Source organism: Caenorhabditis remanei, chromosome I (assembly GCF_010183535.1).
Source record: "Caenorhabditis remanei strain PX506 chromosome I, whole genome shotgun sequence".
Classification (NCBI taxonomy): Eukaryota; Metazoa; Nematoda; class Chromadorea; order Rhabditida; family Rhabditidae; genus Caenorhabditis; species Caenorhabditis remanei.
In genome coordinates, this window is record NC_071328.1 from 10,431,988 (window position 1) to 10,458,884 (window position 26,897).

General features: G+C 37.6%; 3 protein-coding genes across 3 annotated transcripts in view; 2 read left to right on the forward strand and 1 right to left on the reverse strand.

The window, feature by feature from the left end:
• The window catches only part of GCK72_002247 (uncharacterized protein), a gene marked incomplete at both ends in the record, with an annotated part of 28,836 nt that extends 4,820 nt beyond the window's left edge, over window positions 1-24,016 (forward strand). Inside the window, 32 exons of the mRNA XM_053723331.1 lie at window positions 62-155; window positions 210-617; window positions 671-774; window positions 820-1,030; window positions 1,080-1,154; window positions 1,202-1,585; window positions 1,631-1,871; window positions 1,925-2,178; window positions 2,224-2,347; window positions 2,399-3,398; window positions 3,586-3,687; window positions 3,890-4,145; window positions 4,468-4,715; window positions 4,787-4,891; window positions 4,948-5,338; window positions 5,386-5,907; window positions 9,535-9,621; window positions 9,763-9,865; window positions 12,928-13,015; window positions 13,298-13,509; window positions 13,628-13,706; window positions 20,104-20,212; window positions 20,298-21,104; window positions 21,289-21,546; window positions 21,591-21,838; window positions 21,940-22,120; window positions 22,912-22,983; window positions 23,172-23,299; window positions 23,348-23,553; window positions 23,613-23,656; window positions 23,701-23,833; window positions 23,889-24,016. Coding sequence (XP_053591976.1) covers window positions 62-155; window positions 210-617; window positions 671-774; window positions 820-1,030; window positions 1,080-1,154; window positions 1,202-1,585; window positions 1,631-1,871; window positions 1,925-2,178; window positions 2,224-2,347; window positions 2,399-3,398; window positions 3,586-3,687; window positions 3,890-4,145; window positions 4,468-4,715; window positions 4,787-4,891; window positions 4,948-5,338; window positions 5,386-5,907; window positions 9,535-9,621; window positions 9,763-9,865; window positions 12,928-13,015; window positions 13,298-13,509; window positions 13,628-13,706; window positions 20,104-20,212; window positions 20,298-21,104; window positions 21,289-21,546; window positions 21,591-21,838; window positions 21,940-22,120; window positions 22,912-22,983; window positions 23,172-23,299; window positions 23,348-23,553; window positions 23,613-23,656; window positions 23,701-23,833; window positions 23,889-24,016 — 7,402 coding nt within the window. The remainder of the gene's footprint in view (window positions 1-61; window positions 156-209; window positions 618-670; window positions 775-819; window positions 1,031-1,079; window positions 1,155-1,201; window positions 1,586-1,630; window positions 1,872-1,924; window positions 2,179-2,223; window positions 2,348-2,398; window positions 3,399-3,585; window positions 3,688-3,889; window positions 4,146-4,467; window positions 4,716-4,786; window positions 4,892-4,947; window positions 5,339-5,385; window positions 5,908-9,534; window positions 9,622-9,762; window positions 9,866-12,927; window positions 13,016-13,297; window positions 13,510-13,627; window positions 13,707-20,103; window positions 20,213-20,297; window positions 21,105-21,288; window positions 21,547-21,590; window positions 21,839-21,939; window positions 22,121-22,911; window positions 22,984-23,171; window positions 23,300-23,347; window positions 23,554-23,612; window positions 23,657-23,700; window positions 23,834-23,888) is intronic.
• Window positions 24,017-24,477: 461 nt separating this feature from the next.
• On the forward strand, window positions 24,478-24,842 carry GCK72_002248 (uncharacterized protein; the record flags this gene model as incomplete). Its single annotated transcript, XM_003104753.2, has 2 exons — window positions 24,478-24,621; window positions 24,666-24,842. 2 exons carry the CDS (start codon window positions 24,478-24,480, stop codon window positions 24,840-24,842), a joined length of 321 nt encoding a protein of 106 aa, XP_003104801.2.
• A 246-nt stretch (window positions 24,843-25,088) lies between these two features.
• On the reverse strand, window positions 25,089-25,952 carry GCK72_002249 (uncharacterized protein; the record flags this gene model as incomplete). Its single annotated transcript, XM_003104673.2, has 3 exons — window positions 25,089-25,369; window positions 25,424-25,896; window positions 25,945-25,952. 3 exons carry the CDS (start codon window positions 25,950-25,952, stop codon window positions 25,089-25,091), a joined length of 762 nt encoding a protein of 253 aa, XP_003104721.1.
• Window positions 25,953-26,897: the final 945 nt, after the last annotated feature.

Here is a 26,897-nt window from a genome sequence, read left to right on the forward strand (position 1 = left end):
TTACCTTTTCGACTAAAAAAGCAATCAGTTCAGCAGCCCAAAACTTAGATTGAATTTGCAGAAAAGACGCCCGCGAGAAGGGATTCCTTGTGGTAATTGATATGCGTGGAAAACAGACATGGACCAATGTTCGAAATATACTTAAAGCACTAACCGTATGTTTTTTATCCCTAAAAACTCAGAGAGTTTTCAAAAAAATGTTTTTACAGAATGTAGACAACTCATCAAAAATACAAGTATTCATCATTAAACCAGAAAAGTTTTGGGAGAAACAGAAAGCTCAAATGTCGTTAGGAACATGGGATTTCGAAGTCGAAATGATTTCATTCGAATCTCTCATCAAAATTATTGATGCTTCACAACTGCCGAAATCTATTGCCGGAGGTTCTTATCCATATGATCATGATGAATGGCTTGAAATAAGAATTGATCTTGAAAAGTGGATATGGAATGTAACTGAAATCATGGAAACCTTGGAATCAGTTAGAAGGGATATTTGTCAAGGAGAGAACCCTATCGATGTAGAAACTGCTGAAATAGCTTTGAAAAAGAGTCAATTGGCGAAGAAAAACATCTTCAATATTCCTGTAGATAGCATTGAAGCAGAAGGAAACAAAGTAAGGATTTCGAAAAGTCATTGAACATTTTCATAATATCAACGTGTTTTCAGATTGTGAATCGAATACTACAACCATCGAAAGGGGTGAAAAATCCAGATCTTCAAGCCACAACTCCTTATGTTTCAAATTTGACTGACTCTCTCAGATTACTAAAGTGAGTCAAAAGAAGTTGAATCGATTGACATAGTGTCGGTTTCAGAGGTGACGTTCACAAAAATTGGGATTCTCGTCAAGCAGAACTAGTGAAAGTTTATCACCAAAAACTATTTGAGCGTGATGTAGAAATTATGATTGAATCTCTGGCACCATACAAGAGAAAGTGTGAACGCAGTATGGGAGATGTTGGGGGATGTGTCAGCGATGTCAATTCACTTGCAGAAGATTTTGAAAAATTCCAATTAGCTGTCAAGGTGAGGGAAACAACAATTTTCTAAAAATTCCAAATGATCATTTTAACAGGGAATGGAAGTTTCTGTAAAACGAGTATTCGACCAAGGAAACCATTTGAGAACTACAGGAGCTCGAAATCAAATTGTGAGTAAATATTATTCGATTTTACACAATCATTAAGTTTATCTCAGACTGACCATGTCACGGAACAGTTAACAATTGAATGGCGTGTTGTTAAGGAACTCATGGATCGCAGAAGTACAATTCTACACAACGCTAGAGAGTTTTTCAAATCAGCCCAATGTTATTTTGCTGAAATTCCTTCGTGGACAGCACAACCAGGCGTTAACCCAAATGATGTGATGTTCAGTCAAGAATCTTTAGAGATTGCAATCAGGACGCATGATTCTTTTTGGGCACAAGTCGAGGAAATTTATGCGCAAGCATACGACGATGCACTGAATTTAATGAAGTCATTGAAAGAATCTGACACCGAAGATAACGTTGCTAAAGAGCATTCTGGTCGACTACAGAGAGCTCACAAACAGTTAGGAGAAAAGTGGAAAGAAAGACAGGTCAGTTATCCTGAGACCTTCAAAGTGTAAACTTCAAACTTGCAGGTACTCCTCCATCATATGCTCGCAATGATCGCATTTGAAACTGATGTCAAATTAGTAGTCGACTGGCTTCAACTTCATGGAGAACCCTATCTACGACGTAATATTCATATAGGAGAGAATATGAATCAGGCGAGAACATTCCAACGTAATCACACAAATTTTCAACGGGTAGCTGCAAACACTTACGGGAATGTGCAAAAACTTCGACGAGTTTATCAAGATGTTACAAACTCGGGCAGCCGTAAGTTTTTCTGAAGAATCACCATAGTAAAACAACCAAACCAGGATTTTCAGAAGTTTGCGATGTCAACAAAATGCAGGAACTCATGACGGATCTCACAGCGAAAATAGAAAAATTTACAACTATAGAACAATCGAGAGAACATTTGCTTCGCCAATCTGTTCTTTTTCACACTCATTACACAGAGTTGACAGATTGGTATGCAAAAATGCGTGAAAAGTATAATGATAAACGGATAGATTTGACTGTTCAAGTTTGTGATAAGAATAAAGAACGATTTGTTCTGGAAACGGATGAAACAGCACAGGTATGGTTTAAGAGGATCCTCGTTTCAAATAAGTGTACATTTTAGGCATATGCAATGACAATTGACGAAGGAAAGACACTAGTTGAAATGATGCACAAAGCCACTCGGTCATTTGATGTTGATTATGCAGCTAGTATAGCACATATCCAAATTCTTATATCTGATATTGGTGTGTCATTTCAGTTATTGAAATCAATGTAATAATAATTATTATTTACAGAAGAAAAGAATACACTTATATCGTCAGAATGGGGACCGAGGCGTACTCTCTTGCACATCGCTTCTAAATTTGCCATGTTTGAACAAAATAAATTTGAAGTATTGGAACAGATCCAAGGCTGGGAGGAAGACATGCGAGAAATGATCGAATCACCTTCCTTCCATGAAAAAGCTGACAATGTGATGCCCTATCACATAGAGAATCAAGAAAAGGTTCGAGAAGCCATCTCATCTATTCAAAAAGCTGCAATGGAGTTATCACAAGTACTCTACAGTCATAAATTAACTGATCTACGTGATAAACGGGATAGAGTAGTACTCGAAGCGATAAGAGAACATGTTCGAGAACTTGAACTTTCTGAGACCAGAGTTATGTCTTACGCCAATGAAACATCATCACGGATCAATGCAGTTCGCGAAGTTGTGGATTTACGAAAAGTATCCGATGGAGTCTGCAGACTGATCGACACTCAATTGAAAGCTTTAACAACTCTTGGAGTGATTCCACATGATTACAGCGATACAGTACAGAAACAAGATGAATTGAGAGCTTTTCGAGATGCTGTTACAAACAGACTGCGAGATCCGTATGACAATTTCGTCGTACGGTTTCGGGAGTTAATGGAAAATCGGCTTGCCAATCGTGATGTTGTTGTACAATACAATGAAGTGATACAAACTAAATACCGTCGACTGATGGCACTTTGCGAAGAGAGAAACAAATTACTGAAATCTGCCCATGGATGTTACAAGACTTACGAAACTGCAGTTCTTCCTATTCTGAACCAACTTGAATCCGAGTATCATTCCCCAACTGTCACTGATTGGTGTGCTGGATGTACATCTACTGTGCACGCTGATCGTGCCGCCTATATTGATGATTTGCTCAACAAGCATGATGATTACAAAGAAAGATTCGGAAAAGGATGCACGTATGCGTTGAGAAATGGAGATTTTCTTCTACGATACATCAAAAGAGCCAATGTAGCTCCGAGCGAACGGTAGGTTACACTTCAAATGAAGTAGAAGCATTAAGAAATCCCGCATCAATCAAACAGTATTTGATTTGAATCCATATAGTCTTGCCTCTTAGCTTTAGGCAATATTTTTATTCTTCGCGCAAACGCGTTTTACGACTCATTTTATATGTTATGATACGGCATTTGATGAAAGAAATTACGGTTCCAGGAAGCGACATGAGAACAAAATTGCCGACATGAAGAACAATATCCGTGAAAGACAATCGAATATTCTCGAACTGTGGTTGCAGAAAAAAGCGCTTCTTCAGGGGTGAGTAATGTTTTTTTTTCACTTTTAGGTTTTTTTGCGTGACCTTTTCTAAATTGTTGCTTTTTTCTTTACTATCCACATATGCAACAGTCAGGATTTTCTGGCTGACTACTCATTCAGTATATGTTCTCTACCAGAGTGACAGATCATGAAAAACTGTTCGTTATACCTTATTATTTTTGAAATCAGATTTTTATTACAGATGTAAATTGTTCATCTGTATAGAAGCAAGGGCAGCACAATTATTAGAGTTCATGAATGGTGAAGGAAATGATAAACTCAAACAATTCGAGAAACGAGGACGCGGAGAATTGAATGATGATGATGACGAATTCGCAAAATTCAAATCAGAAGTGAAGCAGAAGAAGACGGATATTCAAACATTCTTAATGCTTTGTACCGATGATTCGATGAGTCGTGGTGTGCATACAGGACAAATTGATCGATGTATTGAACAAGTTAGTTAGATTTAAATTTCTGTAGACGGTGCAATGACGAAAATTGATAGAAAAACACATGTATTTGACCAGCGCCTGCAGAAATTATAATATCTGCGAAACATCTGGTAGATCAAAACATTCTTTCATTTTGACCTCAAATAGTTACCATAACTTTGGTTTTTTGCATCCAATTCAATCGTCTCGAATTTAAAATTCCTTTAATTTCTCAGTGAACTTCTTCAAGATTTCTGTCTGAAAATAATTAATTAATAATAATATTTTTTGAATGAATGAGGTAATAATCTGATAATTTTCCTTTCTATTATCAATTATTTTTCAGGTGAAAGAAAAGTTCAATCAGTTCTCTCGAAGAGTTGGAGATTGTGAAGTTGTTCTGAGGGGTGAAAATGGTGGTCCAAGCACATCGAAAGATGAATTCTCACTTGACCGTCACTCTGATACAGCTATATTCAATGAACGAACAATCAATCAACAGCGTGCTGAGAATAGGAAAACACTCGAACCAATGCGAGAGCTTATTCAGTCAGAAAGGGATTATATTAAGGATCTGGAAAGATGCGTTAATATGTGAGTACTCGAACACAGTTTTTTCCAGTTTCTTGTTGTTCAATCTCGAGGCAATAATTTTCTGTTTTCAGATATGTCAAGGAGTTCGATCAAGCTGTGAAAAATGGTACTGTACCTACACTACCAAAATATGAAATATTTGGTAACATTGAAAAAATCTTTCAATTCCATCATGAGTGAGTTTAATATTTTTTCGAATTCCCTAATACTAAGACTAATTTCATAATTTCAGCAAACTTCTTCCTGAACTGGTAAAATACGAAAATCAACCGGAAGCGGTGGGAGCTTCGTTCACGGTTTGGATTGATCTGCTCAACGAACTCTACACAGAATATTGTGTGAATAAAGAGCAAAAGAATTATATGCTTGCCACTCCTGAAGCTGTTGCGTTTTTCACCGGGATTCGAGAGAAAAATGGGCTCGAAATCAACAACGAAATCGCTAGTCTTCTGATTAAGCCAGTACAAAGAATAACCCGATATCGTCTCCTGATTGAACAGCTTTTGAAAAGTTGCAATGACAAAGCATATGATCTGAAAGAAGCATATGAAGTTGTGTGTAGTGTTCCAAGAAAAGTCAACGATCTCATTCATTTCAACTGCCTAGAACTGAAAAATTGCAATGTAAGTTTTTGTCTTGTCTAGTATTCTCTTTATATTCTTGGTTTCAGGTTGATGAATTGGGTCCATTCGTAACTCAGGATACCCTTACAGTTTGGGAACCGAGAGCATATTTCAAAGGTCGTGGAAAAGAGCGTCAAGTATTCCTATTTGATCTTTCAATTGTTTTTGCCAAGAGACTCGAAATTTCACCGAAGAATTTCAAATATGTCATCAAAGGAAAACCCCTTCCGTTGAGTGAAGTCTCAATTGTGGAACATGTCGAAGGCGACTCATGTCGATTCGGATTACGTGTCGGAACTGTATCTTCAAATGATAACCGAACCGATTTGAAGGCTTCCAATGAGAACACAAAGGTGAAGTGGGTTCTAAAGATTCGCGAGTTGACTACTGGAATGCTACCGTTGGGACTTGGAGTTTCACCAGCCCTTTCAGTTGGGACACTTTCGTCTGCTAGGAGTGTATCGCACCGTTCTGGAGCTTCAACATCTTCTGGAGGAGAGAATCGACAATCGCAAGACGTTGAATCTCTTCTGGCTCATCGTTATAGTGTTCACAGCGTTGATAGTGAGGTGAGCAATTTTTTCGCTTTTTCTTTTACATGAAAAGATTGCGATAGAGATAGGAAAATCTCTCTTTTTTATTGGCGGGTAGGTCGTGTCTCGTATGACAGGTGCCATTGACTGGAATGTATGGAATGGAATTTTTCACATCAAGCAAGATAATGATAGGAAATTTCAGTTGTACTGTAGTAGAGAGTTATAAACGAAAATAGTGATTCATGGTGTATAAATTTCTAATACTCGGGCATCAATTGAGGAATATTTTGTTTTTGTTGGTTGTTGTTGTTTCATTCTCTTCATCAGGAATGATATACAGAACTGATGATTCACTAACAAAAATGTATTCAATGGCTAGTGATGGTACTTAAATGATTGCACATCGCAAGCACACATATACACGCACAGGATTAGAAAGTCTCGTTTCTCACACAACAAACTTCGGTCGGCTCCCTCCCGGGAAGACGGCTGTCGTCTGCAACCTCGTGATCGTTTCTACTCTCTTCTCTTCCCGGAGCAGCTCCCTCTCCTCATCATCATCATCTTCTTCTTTTGCTCCTTCATCCTATCCATCTTTACTCAAGAAGTCTAATCGATATCATTCATCAGTCCCCGAAGAAAAAATAACTGGGACAGCCATACTCCCACGAAAGCTCGTCGTTGTTCTGATATGCCGCTATAATTCATCTACCGTAGTCTTTCAGTCAACTAGTATTATTGATTGATTGATTGTCCCCTGGTTATTTTATCGAAGCGCAGTCTATTCTTTTTATTCCTTACTGCCGCATTCGCGTCTCTTATTTTCCCACGGTTCGCGCTGTTCAATTCGCTTCTCTAACAGTCGATTCTTTTTTTCGATTGTGGAAGTTCCCGTTGTACTTCGAAAAACTCAAAATGGCAATAAACTGCTTTTCGTGTATAAGCAAGGTGAGTACTGAAAATAAATCCTTTGATATGACGTGTTTATCAATTTCCTCTAGGCGTGACTCTGATGAGAAGTGGCGCAGTGTGATCTGCTCCTATACTAGTAATATGTTGATTGGATTTGTGGCTCCCCACCCGTCGGCTAAGCTGAGCTCCTTCTTTTCTTTTTGGAAAAAAGAGTTTTTAACAAGTTTGATACCTCTTCCGTTTAGTTATTTTTCTTCGTCATAGTTGTCTCATACTACTCAAAAAATTTGAATAACATTTTCCAAAATAATCTGTGTGGTGGTAGTAAAAGGGAAATGAATTAATAATAACACATCCACACACACACACACACCCTTGCAACTGAACGTCTTTTCGTTTCTCAAAAACAGAGCTCCTATTTGTGTCTCTTCGGTTTCCTCACATTTTGCCACGCTGGGGACAACGTAGTTTTCATATTTTTCTTCAAAAAACGATGGATTAGTTAGAATTTTTCTATTTTAAGTATGTCCCATCGAGTTGATGTGTTGTTCCGCGTGACTGCCCTATTCTATTCATCACACTGGTCTTTCCGATCATGATGAGCTATCCTTTCTTCTGTGGTTCTCAACTTCTAATCCTCATTTTCTTCGTTTTCATCTCTTCGAATTCAGGCTCTCCCCCCTTACTGACTTTTTTCTTCCCTGTCTTAACATCGTTTCCGTGTCGATGTTGTTGGAAATGTGAGTAATCCAACAAACGAGTCTCAAATTCTTGGCGATGGTTGGATGTTTGATATTTGTTTAGTCCAAGATGTCGTCCCAACTCCGCCCACTTGTCGCATTGGCTGTGCTCAGCGTCGGACTCGTTTTAATTGGCTCAGATTATCAACTAAGACGAACAAAAGAAGGCGAAACAAAACCTTATTATTGTTGTCGACACTCACATTATACTAAATCGTCACCTCCTTTTCATGTCCCTTTCTTCTGAATTCATTCTATCTTCTTACTGCTGCCATCTATCATCATTGTTTTCAATCGGAATTCTAATCCTTTTTTCTCAGTACATTAACTCGGTCAGTAGTTTTCATGTCTCTTGAAAGGATTTTCTTCTTTTCGTTTCTTGTTGGTTCTTCTACTGGCGACATCGACTAATTGGTTCAGTGCTCTTCTCTTATTTCGTCCCACCCATTCTCTTCTTCATCGTCATTTGCTTTTCCTATTATCTCAAATGATGTTATTTGAAAGAAAACATCAAATTCGGTTATGTCGAGACTCCGCCCCATATACTCCACGGTGGCCACCGCCAGTGTTTTGTGTCGCTTGGATCAGATCCACTTGATATTTACCCTAGTACATGTATCCATTTCATCGTTTTTTTTTGTGTCGCGCCCCCGCTGCCTCTTTTTCCCTTTCATCTCTTTTCACCTCTTGTGGTTCATTTCAGTGGTTCATATCGCGTTAGATCGGATGTCAGTTTTTTTTGCGTTTGATGCTGTTTCACTTGATTTCATTTAAACAATTGATATAGTTTCCCTTTTCATCTAACACAGTTTGAATATGCCGTCTCGGAATCTAGATATGATGAAATGCAGTGTTTTCTTCATGAATATAAAATGAAGTACTCTAGGGAGTCGACAATATAATTGGCGTCGATATCTTTTTATTGAATAGACCTTTTCCTTCTCGTCTCCATAATTCCTTTCCAATTCCTAGTATTTTTGTCTAGCTAGTCAACCTATCCCTTCTTTCGTCTCCTGCTTTTTGCGTTTGGCTTTTTGGACAGGTGGAGCGTGAAAATTAGATCTGATGCTGAGCGGTGAGCTATGAGACTAACGAACTAGTTTTTTCTAGTGAGATTCAGAAGGTCGAATTGATTTCACCCCACGCAGAACTTCTGAAAATTTTTTTTTTTCGTATAATAATAGTTTTTCTCGAATAAAACTGAGAAACTGAAATTGAATTTCTAGTTGACACTTTGAGAAAACACATTTCAGAATAATATCCTCGGGCGTTTTCTCTTCTTGAAATTTCTCTCATGTTTTATTCCAAATTCATGGAACATTTGAACAAAACTTGTTAAAATGAACCATGGTGAATAATGAATTAATTTTTTCTGTTCATGCTCTAGTCAGCAATTCGAAGCCATCTGATCCGCATCTTTCTCGTGTTCTTCTTTTTCTCCTTCGAAATGTAATTACTCGGCAGTTGCTTCTATTTCTTCGGAGCTACTACATTCTTTGTTTGCCATTTTGAATCCCACTCGTTGCTCTTCTTTTTCATCTTTCCATTCGTATTATTAAGCTCTCACTACAGAATGCTAACTTATTCAAAATCGTGGCGATCAATCAGATCGAGAACGGGTAGTCTTTATACTCGAGCGCGGAATCGGTTGACAAGCTCTTTTCGAAGTGGAACTAAACCCGATAAACTGACTTTTGACGGCGTCGAATTCGATGATTCAGCGGTGAGACATTGAAAAAAAACTCAAAGGTGACATTCTCTGCGCAAATTCATGTGTTTTTACATCTAAAGCGAATTCATTAATATTTTAAAGCAAGCCGGGCCAACACTGGGAACTCATTTCGGCCAGTGTTTGTGTGTGTGTGTGTGTGTGCAGAGTATGAAAAAGAGAGAATATGTTCCACATGACACTTTTCTCACCAAAATCTGTCACTGATTTTGAGAGATTTGAGTGGCGGTTGATGACCCCAAGGGACAATAGTCTGTTAAAAAATGTTTGTTCTTGCAGCAATCTTCGGAAGTGTGGATCGTGACGTCTGATTTTGATGGAAATGCGGAAGGGCATCTAACAGTTCGCAAGGGAGATCGAGTCGAAGTATGAATTTCAGATTTCTTTGAAGGGGTTTCTAATATTTGAAAGCTTAGAATAGAGGCTATCTTATTTCTCAAGTAAATTATGTAGTGATTAGTTCTATCAAAATGCTTCCTGTTTTTCAAATTTCAGTTTAATTTTCAGATTGTGGAAGATCAGGCCACGGACTGTGCTGAATATATTCAAGTAGTGCTATGTGATCAGCCCTCGAAACACGGCCTCGTGCCTGTGTCTATAATTGTCCCACGTTAGTTTTTCCTTTTTTTTTCGTTCAGAGTTAGTTCAACAGTGAGAAAGTCAAAATGACTACTTACAAGTTTCTTCGATTGTGTAAGCCAACGGTCAGAGTTTTGAATAATTCAGAAAGCGAGTAAGGAGTGCGTGTGGTTGTTGTGTCAGTGATTCGAGTATATGCATGCTTTCTACACCATCTTCTTCTTCTCCTACTTCTTTTTCTACTTCTCAATTTTCTCATCACTTTCCATCCTTTTTTCTTTTGTTATAATACTGATTTTTCTTCTATTAACAACTTGTCAGTCATAATTTTTCATTCCTAATTTATTGATTGTGTGCCGACGAATTTTTCTTTTGAGTCCACAAGCCCGTAGCCTAATGAGCAAAGGGGCACTCTCATTTTTGCTCTTCTTGCCGTCTCCCCTTCATTTTCTTGATTTTTTGTTGTCTTTCAATTGGGAGGATACGTGAGGCTGTTGCAGAAGAGAAGAAGACAAACAATTCCTCTGCTTCTGCTTCACATTCTGCTTCCAATATTAGAGGCTGATCCACTTTCTTTTCCTCCCGAAGAAGCAAATGACACCAGATTTCAAGAATTCGAAGATTTTCTCGGTTGTTTTATCTATTTTATATTCCCCTGTTCATATATCTTACCTGTTTTCATAAATCACGTTGATCTCTTTCCCATATTATGTTATTTTTCTGTTTCTATGATTCCCTATATTTTGTGGGTTTTTGTTGTACAAACTGGTTGTCTTGTATGATGTGTATATGAATTTCTTAAGTAAAACATCAATTTAATCTTCCCCAACGTTTAAAGTTCAAATACACTCCTCTCGGAGGCCATCTCATAAAAGTTTGAGGAGACACATCTGGCCTGCTTTATGGATCATCTTTTCTTTTTCAGCATTATATGCATTACACTCTCTTTTTCGTGAATCCATATTGTGGCCGTTCACACGAATATCAAGTAGTTTCTGAATAACTAGGAAGAAATGCACACATTCATTCAATAATCGAATCGATTCTGAATGTTCCAATGATTCAGACTCCATTTGTTTTGTTTATTGATAATTCGCTTCGCAGAAAATTCGAGTTTTCTGTCTGCTCTCCCGAAATCACTCTGGGAAAGTCGAGCCTTAGGGTATATATTTTTCATAATTTTCCCACGTCTTCTTTTTATTTTCTTCTGTGAATTCCTCAAAAACAAAGTCTTCTTCTTTTCTTTTTCCACTTTATTCTACCTTAATGTTTCCACCGGAAACGTGTAATTCCGGTCCCTTCCCTTTTCTTTTTATAGCCATTAGTTCATGCTTCAACTCACTAAATCTTCGTATCAAACTTCTATTTCTTTGTGATATTTATCAAAAAGTAACGGTAAAAAACCCCTATGAGAACACTTTATTTGCTCAGACTCTTCACCGAAAAAGTGATAAAAGAGATGAAAATTTAGAAATAGTTTGAGATATTAATAGACGCAGATAACTTTTATTTATTTGAATGGAACTCGAGTAATTTTTTGGAGTTTTCAGTTCAATTGAGATACGAAAAGAGACAGAGATATTACTGGAAATTTAACTGAGTTTTTATTTATTTTCATTCGGCTTTTTTCGAACGGAGAGAACTCTCAAACAGTTCATTTCGATCAAAGTTCTGGTAAAAATGTTTTTTTCTTTAAGTCTTCCTGAAAAAGAACTTAGAATATTTTGAATTTACAACATTTTCAGTTTTCCTTTTTCTATGATACTGTCAGAGTCATTATCCGTCGGAAACCAAAAAATATTATTGAACATCAGGGTTCTATAATCGAAATCTTTATAGTGTTTTGTTGAATTCTTTTCTCCTTCCAGAAAAAAGTAATTTCTCGTCTTTCTGGCCTTCTGACAAAGGATTCACTATTCGACAATCATTGTGTCAATATATATTTTTGATGTTCATCTTTTGATTTTTCAATTATTACACTGAATCGACAATTGGACGAACGTCTTCTTTCTCTTTATTATTATCATTGAACACAAAATACAAGGTTTTTCGTGTTTTTATTGCGCTGTGTTTTCATCTGAATCTGCAATAAAAGAACCATCGTCGTCGTTGTCGTGTTCGGAATTCGAAAGCTCATCTCATTTAATTGAAATATATTCCCATCTCTCCTCCTTCTCTTGTTTTTCTGACTGCTTATTGTGAGATTCAAATTATTTTCTCTGTTTTCATTCTCTCGATTTCTCGTTGATATAGACAAGACAGAAATGAATAATTCATTGAATTGTGGCGTTCTGTTCAGATGGTTCAAACACTCACAAGCTCTTCTCTCTCTTTCTCTAAACTCTCTCTGATTTATAAACTCTTTTCATTTCGATCGACTCTCTTTCTCTCCGAAATGACAAATATCGGGGAGCAGCTCCTTCTGTCTCCTCCGATTCACACGTGTCTCTTGTGGTACCCGATTCTTTTCTTTTTCTTTATTTCTCAAATATCTCTCAGTGATTTTTTGGTTGCGGTTATGTATATATTTATTATATACATTGAGCAGAAATGAGAGAAAGTAGAGAGTTTGTGTATGTATGTGCTCATCAAATCTCACTGGGCGCCCGGGTGCTCTCGCGAGCGCGCACACTCCTCTTACTTTTCCCTAACCGATTATTTTTTTCTGTCGAAGGGTTTAGAGAGATTTTTATAGTCTCATTAAATTCAGTTTCACTAGAATTCCCTTCTATTTTCAGCATTTCTCAGTACTTTCAGTCGTATTTCTCCAATCAAAAGAGCAACACAAAAATGAAAGAAATAATAGAGACATCTCATTTCCGGAGCACTTTCTATTCGATTTTCATTTCCAATTTCGTCTTTGCTCGCTTTTTCTTTTTCTCCTTTTTTCCAATTTCCTTCCATTTTCCTTAGAATTCTTTCTTCTTCTCCTTTTTATTCTCCTTGACGACGTCACATTTAGCTCCATCGTAAAATCTTCATTTTTTATTGGAAGACGAGGAGAAGACGTCGAATTGAGCAATTTCTTCTTCTCTTTTTTTCATTTTTTTCAATCAGATACAATATATTCTCCTCATTGTTTACTCTGTCCAGACTGTGGCCAATATCACGTGGCTTTCGGAAAAAAAGAGACGTCGAATTGGTCTCGAAATGATTTTTGGAACTTTTTTGACAGTGAACAGTAATCTAGGTTACTGTAGTCAAGACTCTTCGAAAAAACGAGGTAATTCTAAAAATTTCCATAAAAACGCATCCGTTCATTTCGACAGTTCCCTTGGACTATTGATAACTTTTCTCCCTTTCCTATCTCTTTTTTCTCTGCTTACCACTTCAACTCATTTCCGAAAATCGTTCTATGAGGTCAAAGAATGCCGCCAAGTTTCAACATACACACAAATCTTGATTCCTAAACATTTTTTGCATCCTTTTATTCTTCTTTGCAATGCTTGATTTTAAAATTCAGCCGAATGATGCGTCGGTCTCAAACTGTGGAGGGCAGTACGGATTCAGAAGGCGGTGGAACGACGCCTACTAAATCATCGAAGAAAGAACGATGGTCGTTTGCTATAAAACGTCGTTGGTTCTCATCATCGACCAGTCGACACAGTCATGATCATGACGTGGCAATTGTAACACCAGCGAAGACTTCCTTAGGAGGATCTGCAAATAATAATGGTAGAAAAATATTGAAAATTGTGACCGTTGGCTGAAGAATTCAAATCGAAAAAGATACATCAGAAATCAGAAAATATATTTCAGAAATAAATGTTTTCTAATAATGTTTTATTTTCAGCTGAATCTGGAAGTGTCCCCGACCGTCCCGACGACACAAATGCCTCTGGATCCGCAGTTTCGAAAAGGAAATCGTTGCGGTGAGTCGTTTTCTTTTCTCTTTTTTTCTAAACTTTTCTTTTTTCTTCTTCGTTTTTCTCCTCTTTTTGATCCACGAATTGAAAAGAAAGTGGCACTTGAAATGGGGTAAAAGGGCCAGTTTCCATCTCACACTTTCCATTATTTTGTTCTTTTCTTCGCCTCCTTTTTGGTTTTTTTTCGAAATATTTAATTCCCGTCTCAGAGTTTCTTTTTCTTTTTCGACCGTCCGAAGATAAATTATAGAGCAAAAAAAGAAGAAGAAAAAGCGAAAAAACGACAATTCGGTTTTCTACATCTTCGGGTTTTTCTTCTTCTCCATTGTCGTTTTCTTCGTTATTCGATTCCAACTTTTCTCTTTTTGGAGAAGCAGTCACTTTTATGTTAAATCAACGTTTCGCCAACAACTTTTTCTTCTTCTGGATTTTCCACATTTCAACTCATACAGAATCCAGAATTTTGAAATTTTCACTGAAAAAGAGATTAGATGGTCATTCATCGCCATCGAGAATTCTCCAAGTAAAGATATCAAATTTCAATAGGTCAACCCGTCTCTGAGACTTATATTTCAATTTATTATTATTATATTAGATGAACAATTTCTATTTGTTTTCATTTGTTTTCTGGAAGAATATTGAACTACGGGTCAATGTGAAGTATATTTTTATAAGAATTTCTAAAGGAATTTAAGTAGAAACAACCTAGAAATGTTTTCTTACCAACTCCTTCACCGCCTTCCGAATAACTTTTGACCACAAATAGATCTTCCGACTTTATCGGCTTATACCTCCTCTTCGTTTTCTCTTCTTTCTTCTTCTTCTTTTTCTCATTTCTTCCCTAACTTTTTCCATTTAAAATGTTCGATTTTCCTAGTTTTGACATAATTATTTTTTCTTATCAAGTGACTCATATACTGCATTAAAAATGCTTTGCGATTTCCTCAGGTTTGTATTTTTCTTCTTTCTAACCAGTCCAATTTCTTACTTTTATTTACTCTCATCAACTCAAAATTCTCCTCGAAATTCGTTTCGGTTAATCCCAAAAAAAGATGTCATCAACCAGAATTGCAATTGGTTTCGTCTCCATTTTTCTTGTTTCTCCGCCTTTTTTGGATGACTCATTTCTGCTTCTTTTTTCATTTTGCAAGAGAGAATCCTCTTTTCGACGAGAGTCGACAGCTGCAGTAACACAATTATGAAAAGAATTCGAAAGACAAGAAAAAAGGAAATACCGTAGTTCTTTTGAAAAGAGAAAGAAGAACTTTCAGACATCTAGAGATCGGAAGGAAATACAGAATCTTTGACTTCTGAAAAGAGGGAAGGAAGTCAATTTGAGAATTCAGAACTCCGTGGTCGGGTTCCTGGAGAAAAGAAGAAAAAAGTATGGTGCAATTATCTTTTTTTCCTTCCTTTTCCTCTCTTTTTTGTCTGTTGTGAGTTCACTTTTCCGTTCGTTTCTCCTCTCTCTTTCAGTTTTTTTCTCTACTCTGAAATGGTACTCAATTGAATTATGACACAGTCTCTCTCTTCCTTCTTTCGAGCTTTTTCCATCCTGAATGCACACTGACACAATCGAATCAACCGCCCCGATGTTTTTCGTCGAAGGCTCCCTCTCTTCCTCTTATTTCTCTCTCTTCCATACATCCATTTTTGGGTCTCTTCTCTATTTCCCCTCTGTATTATAAACATTTGTGTTAGAGAGTCACTCCTTCTTCACTCTTTGCCAAACATCAAAACATCCAGTGGTTTTTGTTCATTCCAAATTCAATTCGTCGTTGAAATTTGAAAAAGAAGGAAAAGAGTTTTCTTCCCCTCATCATCTTCATCTACAACATCATTTCACTCCGGAAGAGAAGAATTGGAAGACCGACATATTCTGGAGACTACTGAAGAAAAGAAGAAGCGAATTAATCTGTGCCCACGCACTTTTTCTTCTTCATCTTCTTTTTCTACTCATTTACTTCTTCATACTCACCAAAAAGTTGAAGAAAAGAAGAAAAAAGAAGAACATTGTGGGTTTTTATCGTCTTGTTACCCCGCCTTCTTCTCAAATCGGCAGCCATTTCAACCACTGTCACCTACAGAAAAAATAAAGAAAAGAAGAACAAGAATTTCACGACGTCTGCGTCTCTCTATCTCTCTTTCAATTCATATTGTAATCGTCATCAGTGGTGGCACGGTTTTTTGTTCAACCCGCTACTGTTCTACCAATCTCCTTTCTTCTTTCTTCTCTCTTCACAGCTGAAGCCAAACAAAATTGCAACTATTTATTGATACTTATTTATTTTTTCGAAAACGGAACAGTTCAAAATGCCGTGCGCTAATCTGATGCCACGGTGTAAGCAAGAGTTCAGGTGGGTTATTTGGCTACTTTTAAAACTACGCAACGTCATTTAACTGTCAACAAAACATCCGAAGTTCTCGTGGGTGTCTTTATTGATTATCTAATTTGATCTAGACAAACTAACCGTCATTTCAATTACGGAATCGAAACATTTTGTAAACATTCCACATCAGATAAGGAAAAACAGTATTGACTGTGAAGTCGGGGATTCTGAACAAGATGCAGTACACTCATAAACTTCTTTGCGGAATCTTTTCTACAGAATTTTTCTGAAGAATCTTGATCGTGACTCACACTGTTTCCTGTGTAAAGATTCATCATTTTATGATCTCAATTCTAGAATGGTTTTGGAAAATTCACTTATAGGACTTTGAAATGGCCATGAACGTTGATGTCTTCTAATTTTGAGAAATGCCAAATAGTCTGAGTTATAGAGATTTTTCTCTTTTATTCTAATCATAAAAACTTTTTCTTTTGTTGATTTGAGGTAGCTCGACTCATTTTGGTAAGAAAAAAGTTTAGATAAAAAATTCTGAATCTTTTAAGCGTCAGTTTTCAAGTAATCTGCTTCTTGTATGCAGATGAATCCAGATCGAGTTCAGAATACCCTCAAACTTCGAACCATACAATTCCTTCTTATACTCTTCTCATTGTCCCCCGATCACCCAACTGAATAATAGTCTTATTGTGTCACAAAGCTGAACGTCACGAGTGTAATTTTCATGTCGTATTCTCATGTTTAATATGTTCCGGCGACATCTTCGTCATGTGTGAAAAGTACACGTACTGACGGCTTCCGTTGCGTGTTCCGAGCCCCAATTTGCCCTCTTTTTCCCATCTATCGGCAATGTTTTTTCTGAGGATTCCCGAAGCATTAGAGGCTTCTTCTTTTTCCTCCTTCTTCTTCGTCACTTTTTCTCCATCTTCGTCTTCTTCTTCTTTCTTCTTCTTCTTCTTTGTACGCGAGAAGAAGGAGGAGTTTCGAGCAACTTGAAAAACGGGACCCTCTTCACTATTTTTCGTGGCGACGGTGATGCCGTCCCTCTCGCTTTCTCTTTCTCTCTCTCTTCCTTTTTTCATTTTTTTGTCGTCGGAAGCATTTAATGAAGTGGAGCTCTCTTTGGAAGAGCACACCCCTTCTTCTGAGCCGTCCCCCCAGAAGAGTCGTAAAACTGAAGACCCCCGACAAATGTCTTCCTAGTTTTCTTCTTCGTTTCTTCCCTTTTTTCTCCCCGTTTCTAGTGTCTTCATAACAACACATTAGTCTATTCGATACGTTCGAAGAGATCATTTTTAATCCGCCGATCCTGATCCGGTCCTGCGTCTTTGAGCCCATCTAGATGTACTTCAGTCTTCGCAATGTCCCGTTTTCTCATGTATCATCATCAAAAGTAACAACTTCAGAAAAACCACATACCACAAATATTCAAATCTAAATACTCTTTAAATACGCTCTCGGTCAAAAAATCTCGTGTAACATTTTTATTTTTCTTAGCTCGGATACAGTAGAAACAGAGCCATACTAATAATTATCCGATCTTAAAAAAAAGCTCATCTTTCGTTTTCTCATTCAAAAATTAGAGCTATATCTTGTAATTCATGTAGCCAACTACAGCTCTGGTAGACCAAGGTATACCAAAGAGTGGTTTATTTCTTTTCCATTCCATCTCTTCATGATTTTCCGTTTACAAGTTGTAGGTTTGACCTTTTTGCATGAAAAAGTCACGACGACCACCACTACTACGTCGATCTCAAAATGGCATAAATGATGGACCATGAAATATTTATTCACTCACTCTTTCCTTCTCTATATCTTTTTCTCTTCTTTGCGCTTTTCGTTTTTTGCTCACATTTTCAAGTAAACTCCAAGAGGTGAAATTGGTTTGAAGAGGAAGAAAAAAAGAAGAAGGGACCCTTTTGCATTCGAAGCGTCACTAAAATAAGAAAAAGTCGAGTAGAAGATGTAGAAGTTAAAAAAGAGAGAAAAAACGAGGCGGCGTATAAATTGAAATGACGAATTCAGTTTGAACTCAGTTCCTTTCTTCAAAGTTATTTTTGGAAAAGTAGGAATGAAGATCTAGATTAATTCAATTTTTTTCGTGTCTTATGAAAAATATTCTAGAATTTTGATGAAAGTGTTTCAACTCGTTTTGAGACTTTTATTCTTTACTATACACTAGAATACGGTATTCTCATACAAAGATGCCGTATTTACAAGTGCCCTCAATCGAAATTCAAAAAGTAGTGTGAGAGGCAAGAAACATAGAGATGATGAAAGAATTTCGGTAGAGCAAAACTTGTAAAAACCGTGTCACTCCAATATATATTTTTTCTGTTCTATATTTCTTTGAGCACTACCGGAAACCTCTAGATTCCAATGATCACTTCTTTAGAAATTCCACTTTTCCGCCACGTAATTCTACCTCATGACCTTTCTTGTTTCTCACTTTTCTTCTGCGTCATTAAACTTCTCTGTTCTTTTTTCTCATAAAACTAGAAATTATTTCTGTAATTCTAATCAATCTTTTTCATGCTTCTATAAAACTCATTTTCAAAAAAAAGAGAGAGAATGAAGTCGAATCAATTTTAGTCTACATGATTGTTTTTGTTGGGGACGGGCGCCCAACCTAGAAAAGAGAGAGAGAGATGAGAAGCTCGGCGACCTACATCCATGCTCCTGTTTCTCTTCACTTCTCTTCTATTTCGTCTTGCAAAGTTTTGTTGCCCTGCGGCAGCTTCCTCCCTCTCTCTCTCTCTTTTTTCAATGTGCTGGACTGACTGGAGTGGTTGTGAATGATGCGGAAGAAAAAAGAGAAGCCCAGAAGACGAAAAAGAAGAAAAAAAAGAGAAGAAGGGAATCGGGGCGGCTACCATATATGTATATTTATCTGAAGGGCTTTGCTCAGTGGCCCCTTTTTCTTCATTCCCCCACCTTCTCATCACTTTGTCGTATCCCCCTTTTTTTCCCGCTCCGTTCTTCTCGTTTCATCGTTGTCGCCGTCTTCGGGGGTGAAGCGGCTGCCGCCGCTCTAATATCTGTTTGTGTGAGTGTGCATGTGTATTTGTGCTCCTGTTGCCTTCAGCTTCAGGCTCACCGCGCGCTTCTCCGCATCGATCCTTCTCTCCTGTTTCTTCGTCGTCGCGCTTCACTTCTCTTTTCGATGCTGCTTTTTTTGCATTCCTAATTCGTAGTATCGTGTTTCTCTCTTCGTCGCTTCTTATTCGTTGTCGTCGACGCCATCTTCTTCCTTTTCCTATTTTCATTTTTTGTTGTCTTGTGCATCCAACCTCCTTGATCTTTTTTCTTTCTCTCGTTCTCCAATTATGAGAAATGTCGAAGAAGAAGAAGAAAAAGAAGTAATTGGCTTGAAATAAGTAGTCCTAATTTGTTTCTTCTCAAGATCCTGAATTCGTTATTAATGTAGTTCCAATTTCTTGAGAACACATTCATTTCCCCTTTATAATTATAATGTCTGTCTCACTCCTAGTTGCTCATTTAAATCACTAGTTTCATAATTGTATGTTTAGAACCGGAAACGTTTCAAATCAGAACAGAACTTCGTTTCTATTTGTAGCCGTATCATTCCCTTTTTTGCAATCCGACCCACTTCTTTTGGAGTTTCCAACACTCCTCTTCCCGATAGAAACCGAACATTTGCATATTTTTATCATCTCATTTACATTATTTCTTTCTCTCTTTCATACTTACTCACAACTTTTATTGGGTAAAAAGAAATTTGAAAGAAGAAGAAAAAGCTGGCTGATGTTTTCGAAAAACGCGTGGGGCGGATGAGCATTTGGAACCATCCACAGAAGAATAAGAAGAAGAAAAAAGAAGACGAAGAAGAAGATGGAAAAGAAGGGCTCATTCCAATTTGCTCCTCCTTATTCCGTCCTCTTGCTTCTTTTTTCTTCTTCTTTTTTTCTTACTTTGTCCCCTCTCATCCTTCAAATCGAGAACCTACCACCCCAATAACTCTATTTTAAACTTGTTTTCCCCCATTCATGAACTTTTTTCTTTTTTCTCGGGCTCATTTTAATTTTTTTAATTTACAGACGAATCTTCGCTAACTCGAGCAAAGAGCGAGCCTCGTCGTCAAACAACAACAGCCCGGCAACCAGGCAGTCCACATCTACATCATCTCCAGTCACTGCCAACGGACATGTAAGTTCTTCTTCTTCTTCTTCTTCTCATCTGATGTCATTTATGTTTTTCTATAATTTTTAAAATTGAAACATCCTGTTTTCAGACAGCCGAGCCAATCGGTGTTCTGTCATCTGGAGAATCATCGACTGCTGGAAATTCCAACTCAACTCCATCTGCATCGACACCAACTCACAGAGCAACACCTTCATCATCACCAACTGTCGTGCCTGTAGTCGTGTCAGAAGAGGAAAAAGTCGAGGATTGTCTGCCGCCTCCAATGGAAAATATCACAATCAACAACAGTATGGAAGAGAAAGATATGAACGAGGAATCAGTGGCAGCATCTGATGTTGCTGAGCCAGAAGTACCTGAAAAGGCGGAGAAGACTCCAGAAGAGACCGCAAGATTCAAGAGATCGTATGTGCTGATGGAATTGGTTGAGACCGAGCAAGATTATGTGAAAGATTTGACGTCAGTTGTTGAAGGATATATCGGAAATCTGGAAAAAATGGATTTACCAGCTGATCTAGTCGGAAAAGACAAGATCATTTTCGCGAACATCTCTCAAATTCTCGACTTCCACAAGACTTGTTTCCTCAAAGAAATTGAGAAATGTCAGAATAATTATGAAGCGGCTGGAGCGGCATTTGTCAAATATGACAGACGGTTACGGAATTTATACGTGACTTACTGTCAGAACAAACCGAAATCTGATTATCTTTTGGCTCAAGACGATTTCGAGGGATTCTTCGCTGATACAAAAGCAAAATTAGGACACAAAGTAGCATTATGTGATTTGTTGATAAAGCCAGTTCAAAGAATTATGAAGTATCAATTGTTGCTGAAAGATATTCTGAAGTTCACTGAACGCGCCAAGGATAGACCGGATGTTCTCAAGAGAGCATTGCAGGTGAGCTATTTTTAAGCATAGAGATTACGTATACTATTGAAGTGGACTACTGTAGATATATATGCCTAGTCATTTGGAATTTTCAAGTGTATACTCGTCTACTAGACATGTAACCAGGCGACACGAAATCTAGACAGTTTTCTCTCGAGACAGAAATTTCATTCCCATAAATTATCGTTTCTAGGTGATGCACGTCGTCCCGAAAGCTTGCGATGACATGATGCAAGTCGGTCGCCTCCAAAATTTCGATGGAAATCTCAACGCTCAGGGAAATCTGATTCATCAGGGAACACTTCAAATCTGTGAATCTGTGGCTGGAAATACGCAAAAACCGAAAGATCGAAGAATATTTTTGTTCGAACAATCGGCAATTTTCGCTGATCATATTCCGCCGAAAAAGGATTTCGGAAATCCAACTTATATTTTCAAGAATCAAATTATGGTGAGTCAATTGAAAGATATGATCAAAATCTGAATATTCTTTAGGTGAACAAAATGGTCTTCGAGCCACATGTTGCTGATGACCCACTTCGATTCGTGATCAAGAGCTCTGATCCAACTCAACCGACGAGTTTCATTGCGAATGCTCAAACTCAAGAAGAAAAAGATGAATGGAATAAGAAAATCAGTGAGCAATTGGATCAACAGAAACGACTACTTGCTGCTCTTGTGGATCCGAAACGATTTATGGGAGGAAATGACGATATGTCTGGAGGAATGGGCAACATGAGCTTGTGAGTAGGTTTTTCATGTAAACTTTCGCATAGCATCATTCATTTCTTTATTAATTTCCTGTTAAATACAGTATTCTCTGAGTGATCATTCAAAATTTCAGAGGAGGAAATGACAAAAAAGCATCTACATCTGGAAGTGACAAAAAAGCATCTACATCAACTGCTAAACCCTCTTCTTCAACATCCAAAAAATCAACAGAATCTCCAAAGAAAGAGAGCAAATCAAAATCATTATTCTCATTTGGAAAGAAACCGGCCAAGTCACCAACATCTCCCCCACCGGTTGGAAATTCGAAATGAGTCGTGTATTTTCCTACTAATCACTAATAATTTTGTTCATTAACCTCATCGATTCTGCCGTTTCTTTTCATTTCATTTCATCCGTTTTTCTGTTTTTCTTGTGAAGTCCTTTTTGTGGAAGTTTCCTTTCCATTCTTCTCTCGTTTTTGAGCTTTTCTGCAGGTTTTTGCATTAGATTTCTGTTCCTTTTCTCTCATATTTTCTAACAAATCTAATTCTTCATCTCCTTTTTTCTCTCCTTTTTTCGAAATGTCTATCTTTTGAACGGGTACTCAACACAAATTCTCCTCGTCTAATCTAGGTCCCTATGTATAATTTTCCCCCGTTTTCTCTTCACCTCTCGCCACTTTTTCACGTCTCCTCTCTTCAATCCGGACCCATTTTCCCTTTCTCTCCCAGAGCCCAGTGATGTATATGCAAATTATATCTGGAATTCTTTGAGCTACACTCTTTAAATTTCTCTCTCTCTCTCTTCCCTCTCGCACGCGCATTTCTTCGATTCTCTTGACACTGTCCATAATATTTTTCTGTTCATTCATTCAAACAACCCACTCATTTCTCTTTTTAAACCCTTCTTTTTTTTTGAATTTCTGTTTCTTTTTTCGTTTACAATCACAATACAGACAGTATGTTTTCGTGTATTTTGAATAAATTTCTTCTGCTTGAAGTGGGAATTGAACATTGTAGAAAAGAGAAAAGAGACGGGTGCTGTGGGATGCGGTGCCTAAAAAGAAACTAAACAAAACAACAGAGAGATAAGAGAATGTTTTCAGCTAGAAGCAGCTGCAACTGGAAAATTCAACAAAGTTACAGATGATCAAGTGAATTTGGACACTGATGAAAAGGTGATTAGAAGATTGACTTCTAGATAGAATTGGTTGGCGGAATTGAGATCAGCCCGATTTTTTGAGCATTATTTACGAAGTTGGGTACTAGACAAAGTTCATGAAATAACAAGACCGTTTCAACAGTTCAGGAATTCTAATTCCCGGGATCCTAAAGTCTGGAAGAAAACAAGAAATAATTATTTCAGGTGCAAGTTTTAGAAGTGAAAAACGGGTACGCAAGTGTCAAAAAAGCAGATGGAACTATCGGAAAATGTCCGAACTATTTCCTGACAATGTCTGAAATCCCTGGCAACAATTTTGCTGAACAAATACAGTAATACTTCTTCTGTCATCTGAATCTATCCCTAACTTCTCAATTCAGATATCGTCGTGAATGGCAACGAAGAGTTGATGAAACTGAAGTAGAATATGGGCCGAGTGCTTTCGACGTTACAACAGCGTCTGCCGAGAACTTCGATGTTTTATTAGAATTATCGACTTGTGAAAGACCAGTTGTAGTAGAAGAAATGAAAGATTTAGAAGTTGTTGAAGGGGATGATGTGGAAATGTCTCCGGTTATATCATCTCGTAAGATATTATAAGTAGAAAAAAAATAACATTATTTTCAGATACTGACTTTAATGTAGTTTGGCATGGACCAGCAGTTGATTCGAAAAGAGCAAGAATACAGGTAATTTCTAGAAAAAAAGATAAAGAAAATGGGAATTCTTTCAGACGAATCAACTAAACAGTCGTCTTCTCATCAAAAAAGTTCAAAAATGTGATTCTGGAGCATACTCCGTGATAGCTAAAAACTCATTTGGAGTCACTTCAACTGTAGCTTTTCTAAGTGTTATTGCAGTTCCAGGTGATTAAGAAATGAATTTTTCATCTTCTTCATAAAAAAACTAAATAATTTTCAGAACCTCCAACAGAATTCACAGTGAAAGTAACTGGAGATCATGAAGTACGATTGAAATGGAAAGCTGAGACCGGATTGAAATATTATATCGAATATCGTGCACTTGGTATGATACTTCTTGACTGTTAGCATCTCATTCGACCGATATTTTCAGACGGATTATCATCTGAAAACTGGCAAATCGCTTCTACAAATATTGAAAAAACGCATGTTTCGTTAAGAAATTTCGCGAGAAACAGCTATTCATTCCGTGTTTTCGCATACAACCAACGGGTTCGAAGTGCTCCGTCAAACTGTATTTGTGTGCATTTTGATGGAAATTTGAAAGAAATTAGTTGATAACTTTTGTAAGATTTCTTATTTGTGTGATTCCATAAAACCTTCAAAATCAATCTTTGTAAACAGAAAATGCAGGACTATTACTTTGAGTACCAAAATGAGACAAAGCGCGGCATAAATATAATAAAAACGAAACTTGTACGTGAACTTTCAGTCTCCCAAACCGCAAACATTTTGCTCCATTTTCCCCCGACAAACAGTCATTTTCTGATTTCTACTCGCGTTCGTCGTTTCCTCGAAATAACACAAAAATGGACGATATCTACTATTCTCCTCGATACGAAGATGATCAGTATGAATATCGTCACGTCATTCTTCCTCATGATCTCGCAAAACAAATTCCCAGAGATAAATTACTGACAGAAGGCGAATGGAGACGTCTCGGAGTCACACAGGTGAAATTGAATGCTTTGATTAAAGTGAATTAGTCAAGTTTCAGTCTCTCGGATGGGAACATTATATGATCCATAATCCAGAAAAGCACATTCTTCTGTTCCGCCGTCAACGCAATTTTACGAAAGAAGATGAGGAAAGAGCAAAGGAAAGATTGTTGAGAGAACTTGATGCTTATGAAAGATTCCGAAGAAATCAAATGGGAAGATTGAATTATGAATAAACTAATGAAACAGTTTCTTCTTTCATTTTCAGTTTTTAGCAACGTTTCCTTTAAGATTTGAATATCCCAACCAATTGAGTTTTCAAATATATTAATTTCGACGACAAATTAATATATTTGTTCTAGCACTATTGACAAATCCTAATTTCAAGCAAATCTCTGAAACAAAATAAGAACAGAAGAGCACTCAATAATTCATTTTTATTCGGAAAAATCTTTGGAGAGAACATTGTGAGATTGAAAGGCCTAGGCCTGAATAGTGGATCCTCCACATGGAGTTGCTTCAAGGCACACATTGACATCCTTATTCTTCTTACGTGCCTGATTACGACAACTCTTTGCAGAGGCACCACTCTTCGACGAACGACTCGAACGACGAGATCTCATCGATTGTTTCTCCGGAAGTTTTTCGGCGGCCGGCCCACCGCAAACGTAGTTGGTCAACCAGCATCCCTTGTTCTTTTGTCCACGTTTGTACTCCTCAACGAATCCCATCATTGAGCCGATCGGAGCAGCAGTGGTCACATCTGGAAATATTGATACAATTCAATGATCTGGAGACACCGAAAGATCCAACAAACCCTTCTCGATGTTGATTGCAGTGGATGTATCCAATTCCTCCACATCAACTGGATGATCAGTTGATTCGATACACGTGGCAGTTCCAGGCAAGTTGATGACAGTCTGAGGAGCCGAGAACTGGTCGGTGAACTTGACAGAAAGAGAGAATGCTTCCTGACAAGTGGTTCCAGCAGTCGCCTTTTGCTCAATGAATTGTTTCAAATTCTTGGCGTAAACCGGGAGAACGAATCCTTTGATAGTCAATTTGGTCTTGTCCCATTGGGAAATCTTCGACGAATTGACACGAAATTGGATGACTCGATGCGATGCAGGAGGGAAACGGAAGACGTTCGTTGGGAACGAGACCGCTTCGTTCGAGGCAACCAATTTCAGAATGAAATCCTTGCCGGTCGTGTTGCGGAATACGAGAGTGCGTTGAACAAGATCACGGCTTGTTGGAATGTGCACTTCCGTTGGATTCGATTTCTTCTGTCTGGAAGAAAATGAGGGAGATTTTTGAGTTATTTTCACGAGAACTCACGAAGGCATCGTAATTACTTGGAGAGAGGGAGAACTGGCGATTCGAGTTGTCCTAAGATCGAGAATAATTTATTCTATTCACTTCAATTTGATTTAACGAAACATTCAGTTGACCCTTCGATAAAGGTTATTAAAGTGAGATATCGGAAAGTTTAGTTCACGTCGAACGTTTTATTTTTCAATCTTCGGAAAACTTCAAAGACTTGATCTATTCTCCGGGGCGTTTCGTTTGCCAATTTTCGATTTTTCAACATTTTTGGATTGCTATGAAGTATCACCATTTGGCAATTGTGCCGTTCTCGGAACTCACTTTCGAACTTTTCTGTAATTCTTTTATCTGAATATTTGTAAGCTTTTTTAAGAAACTTAAAAGGCATATCCTTTTTGAAAGTTGTTATACCATTCGAGTTTTTTTTCGAGAAATTATTTTATTAAAGGCATTTTTAGACAAAGACCAGAAGTTAGAAACACATCGGAAATCACAGTACAGCGTTAGATGAGACAGAGAAAAAGATGGGCGGTGGCGAGTCAGAGACCGTAAAAATAATTGGAATAGATTATGAAGATAAACCGTAATACAGTTATTATTAGAATCTGTGAGAGAAGAGAAACGTCTAAACGAGGCAAAAGATCGGGCGAATGACAACGTAACAGGGCGAGAGAGAAAAGAAAGAAAACAGAGATTTGGATGGGTGAAATTATTGCACGAAGCCATTAGGTTTATAACCTAAATATTCGGAGATTTGGGGGTGTTAATCACGATAAGAAGACATGGAAAACCGTTTTCAAAAATACATGTTCGATAAATGAGAAGGTTAAAAATTGAGAGAAGGCAACGGGTAGTAGAAAGGGAAAATTGTCATAAATGGGGGATCTTGGGAGAAAATTCTTGATGAAAGATGACTGATTGGATTCTGAAGATTCAGTTTACTTGTCATATTTCGATCAAAGTTA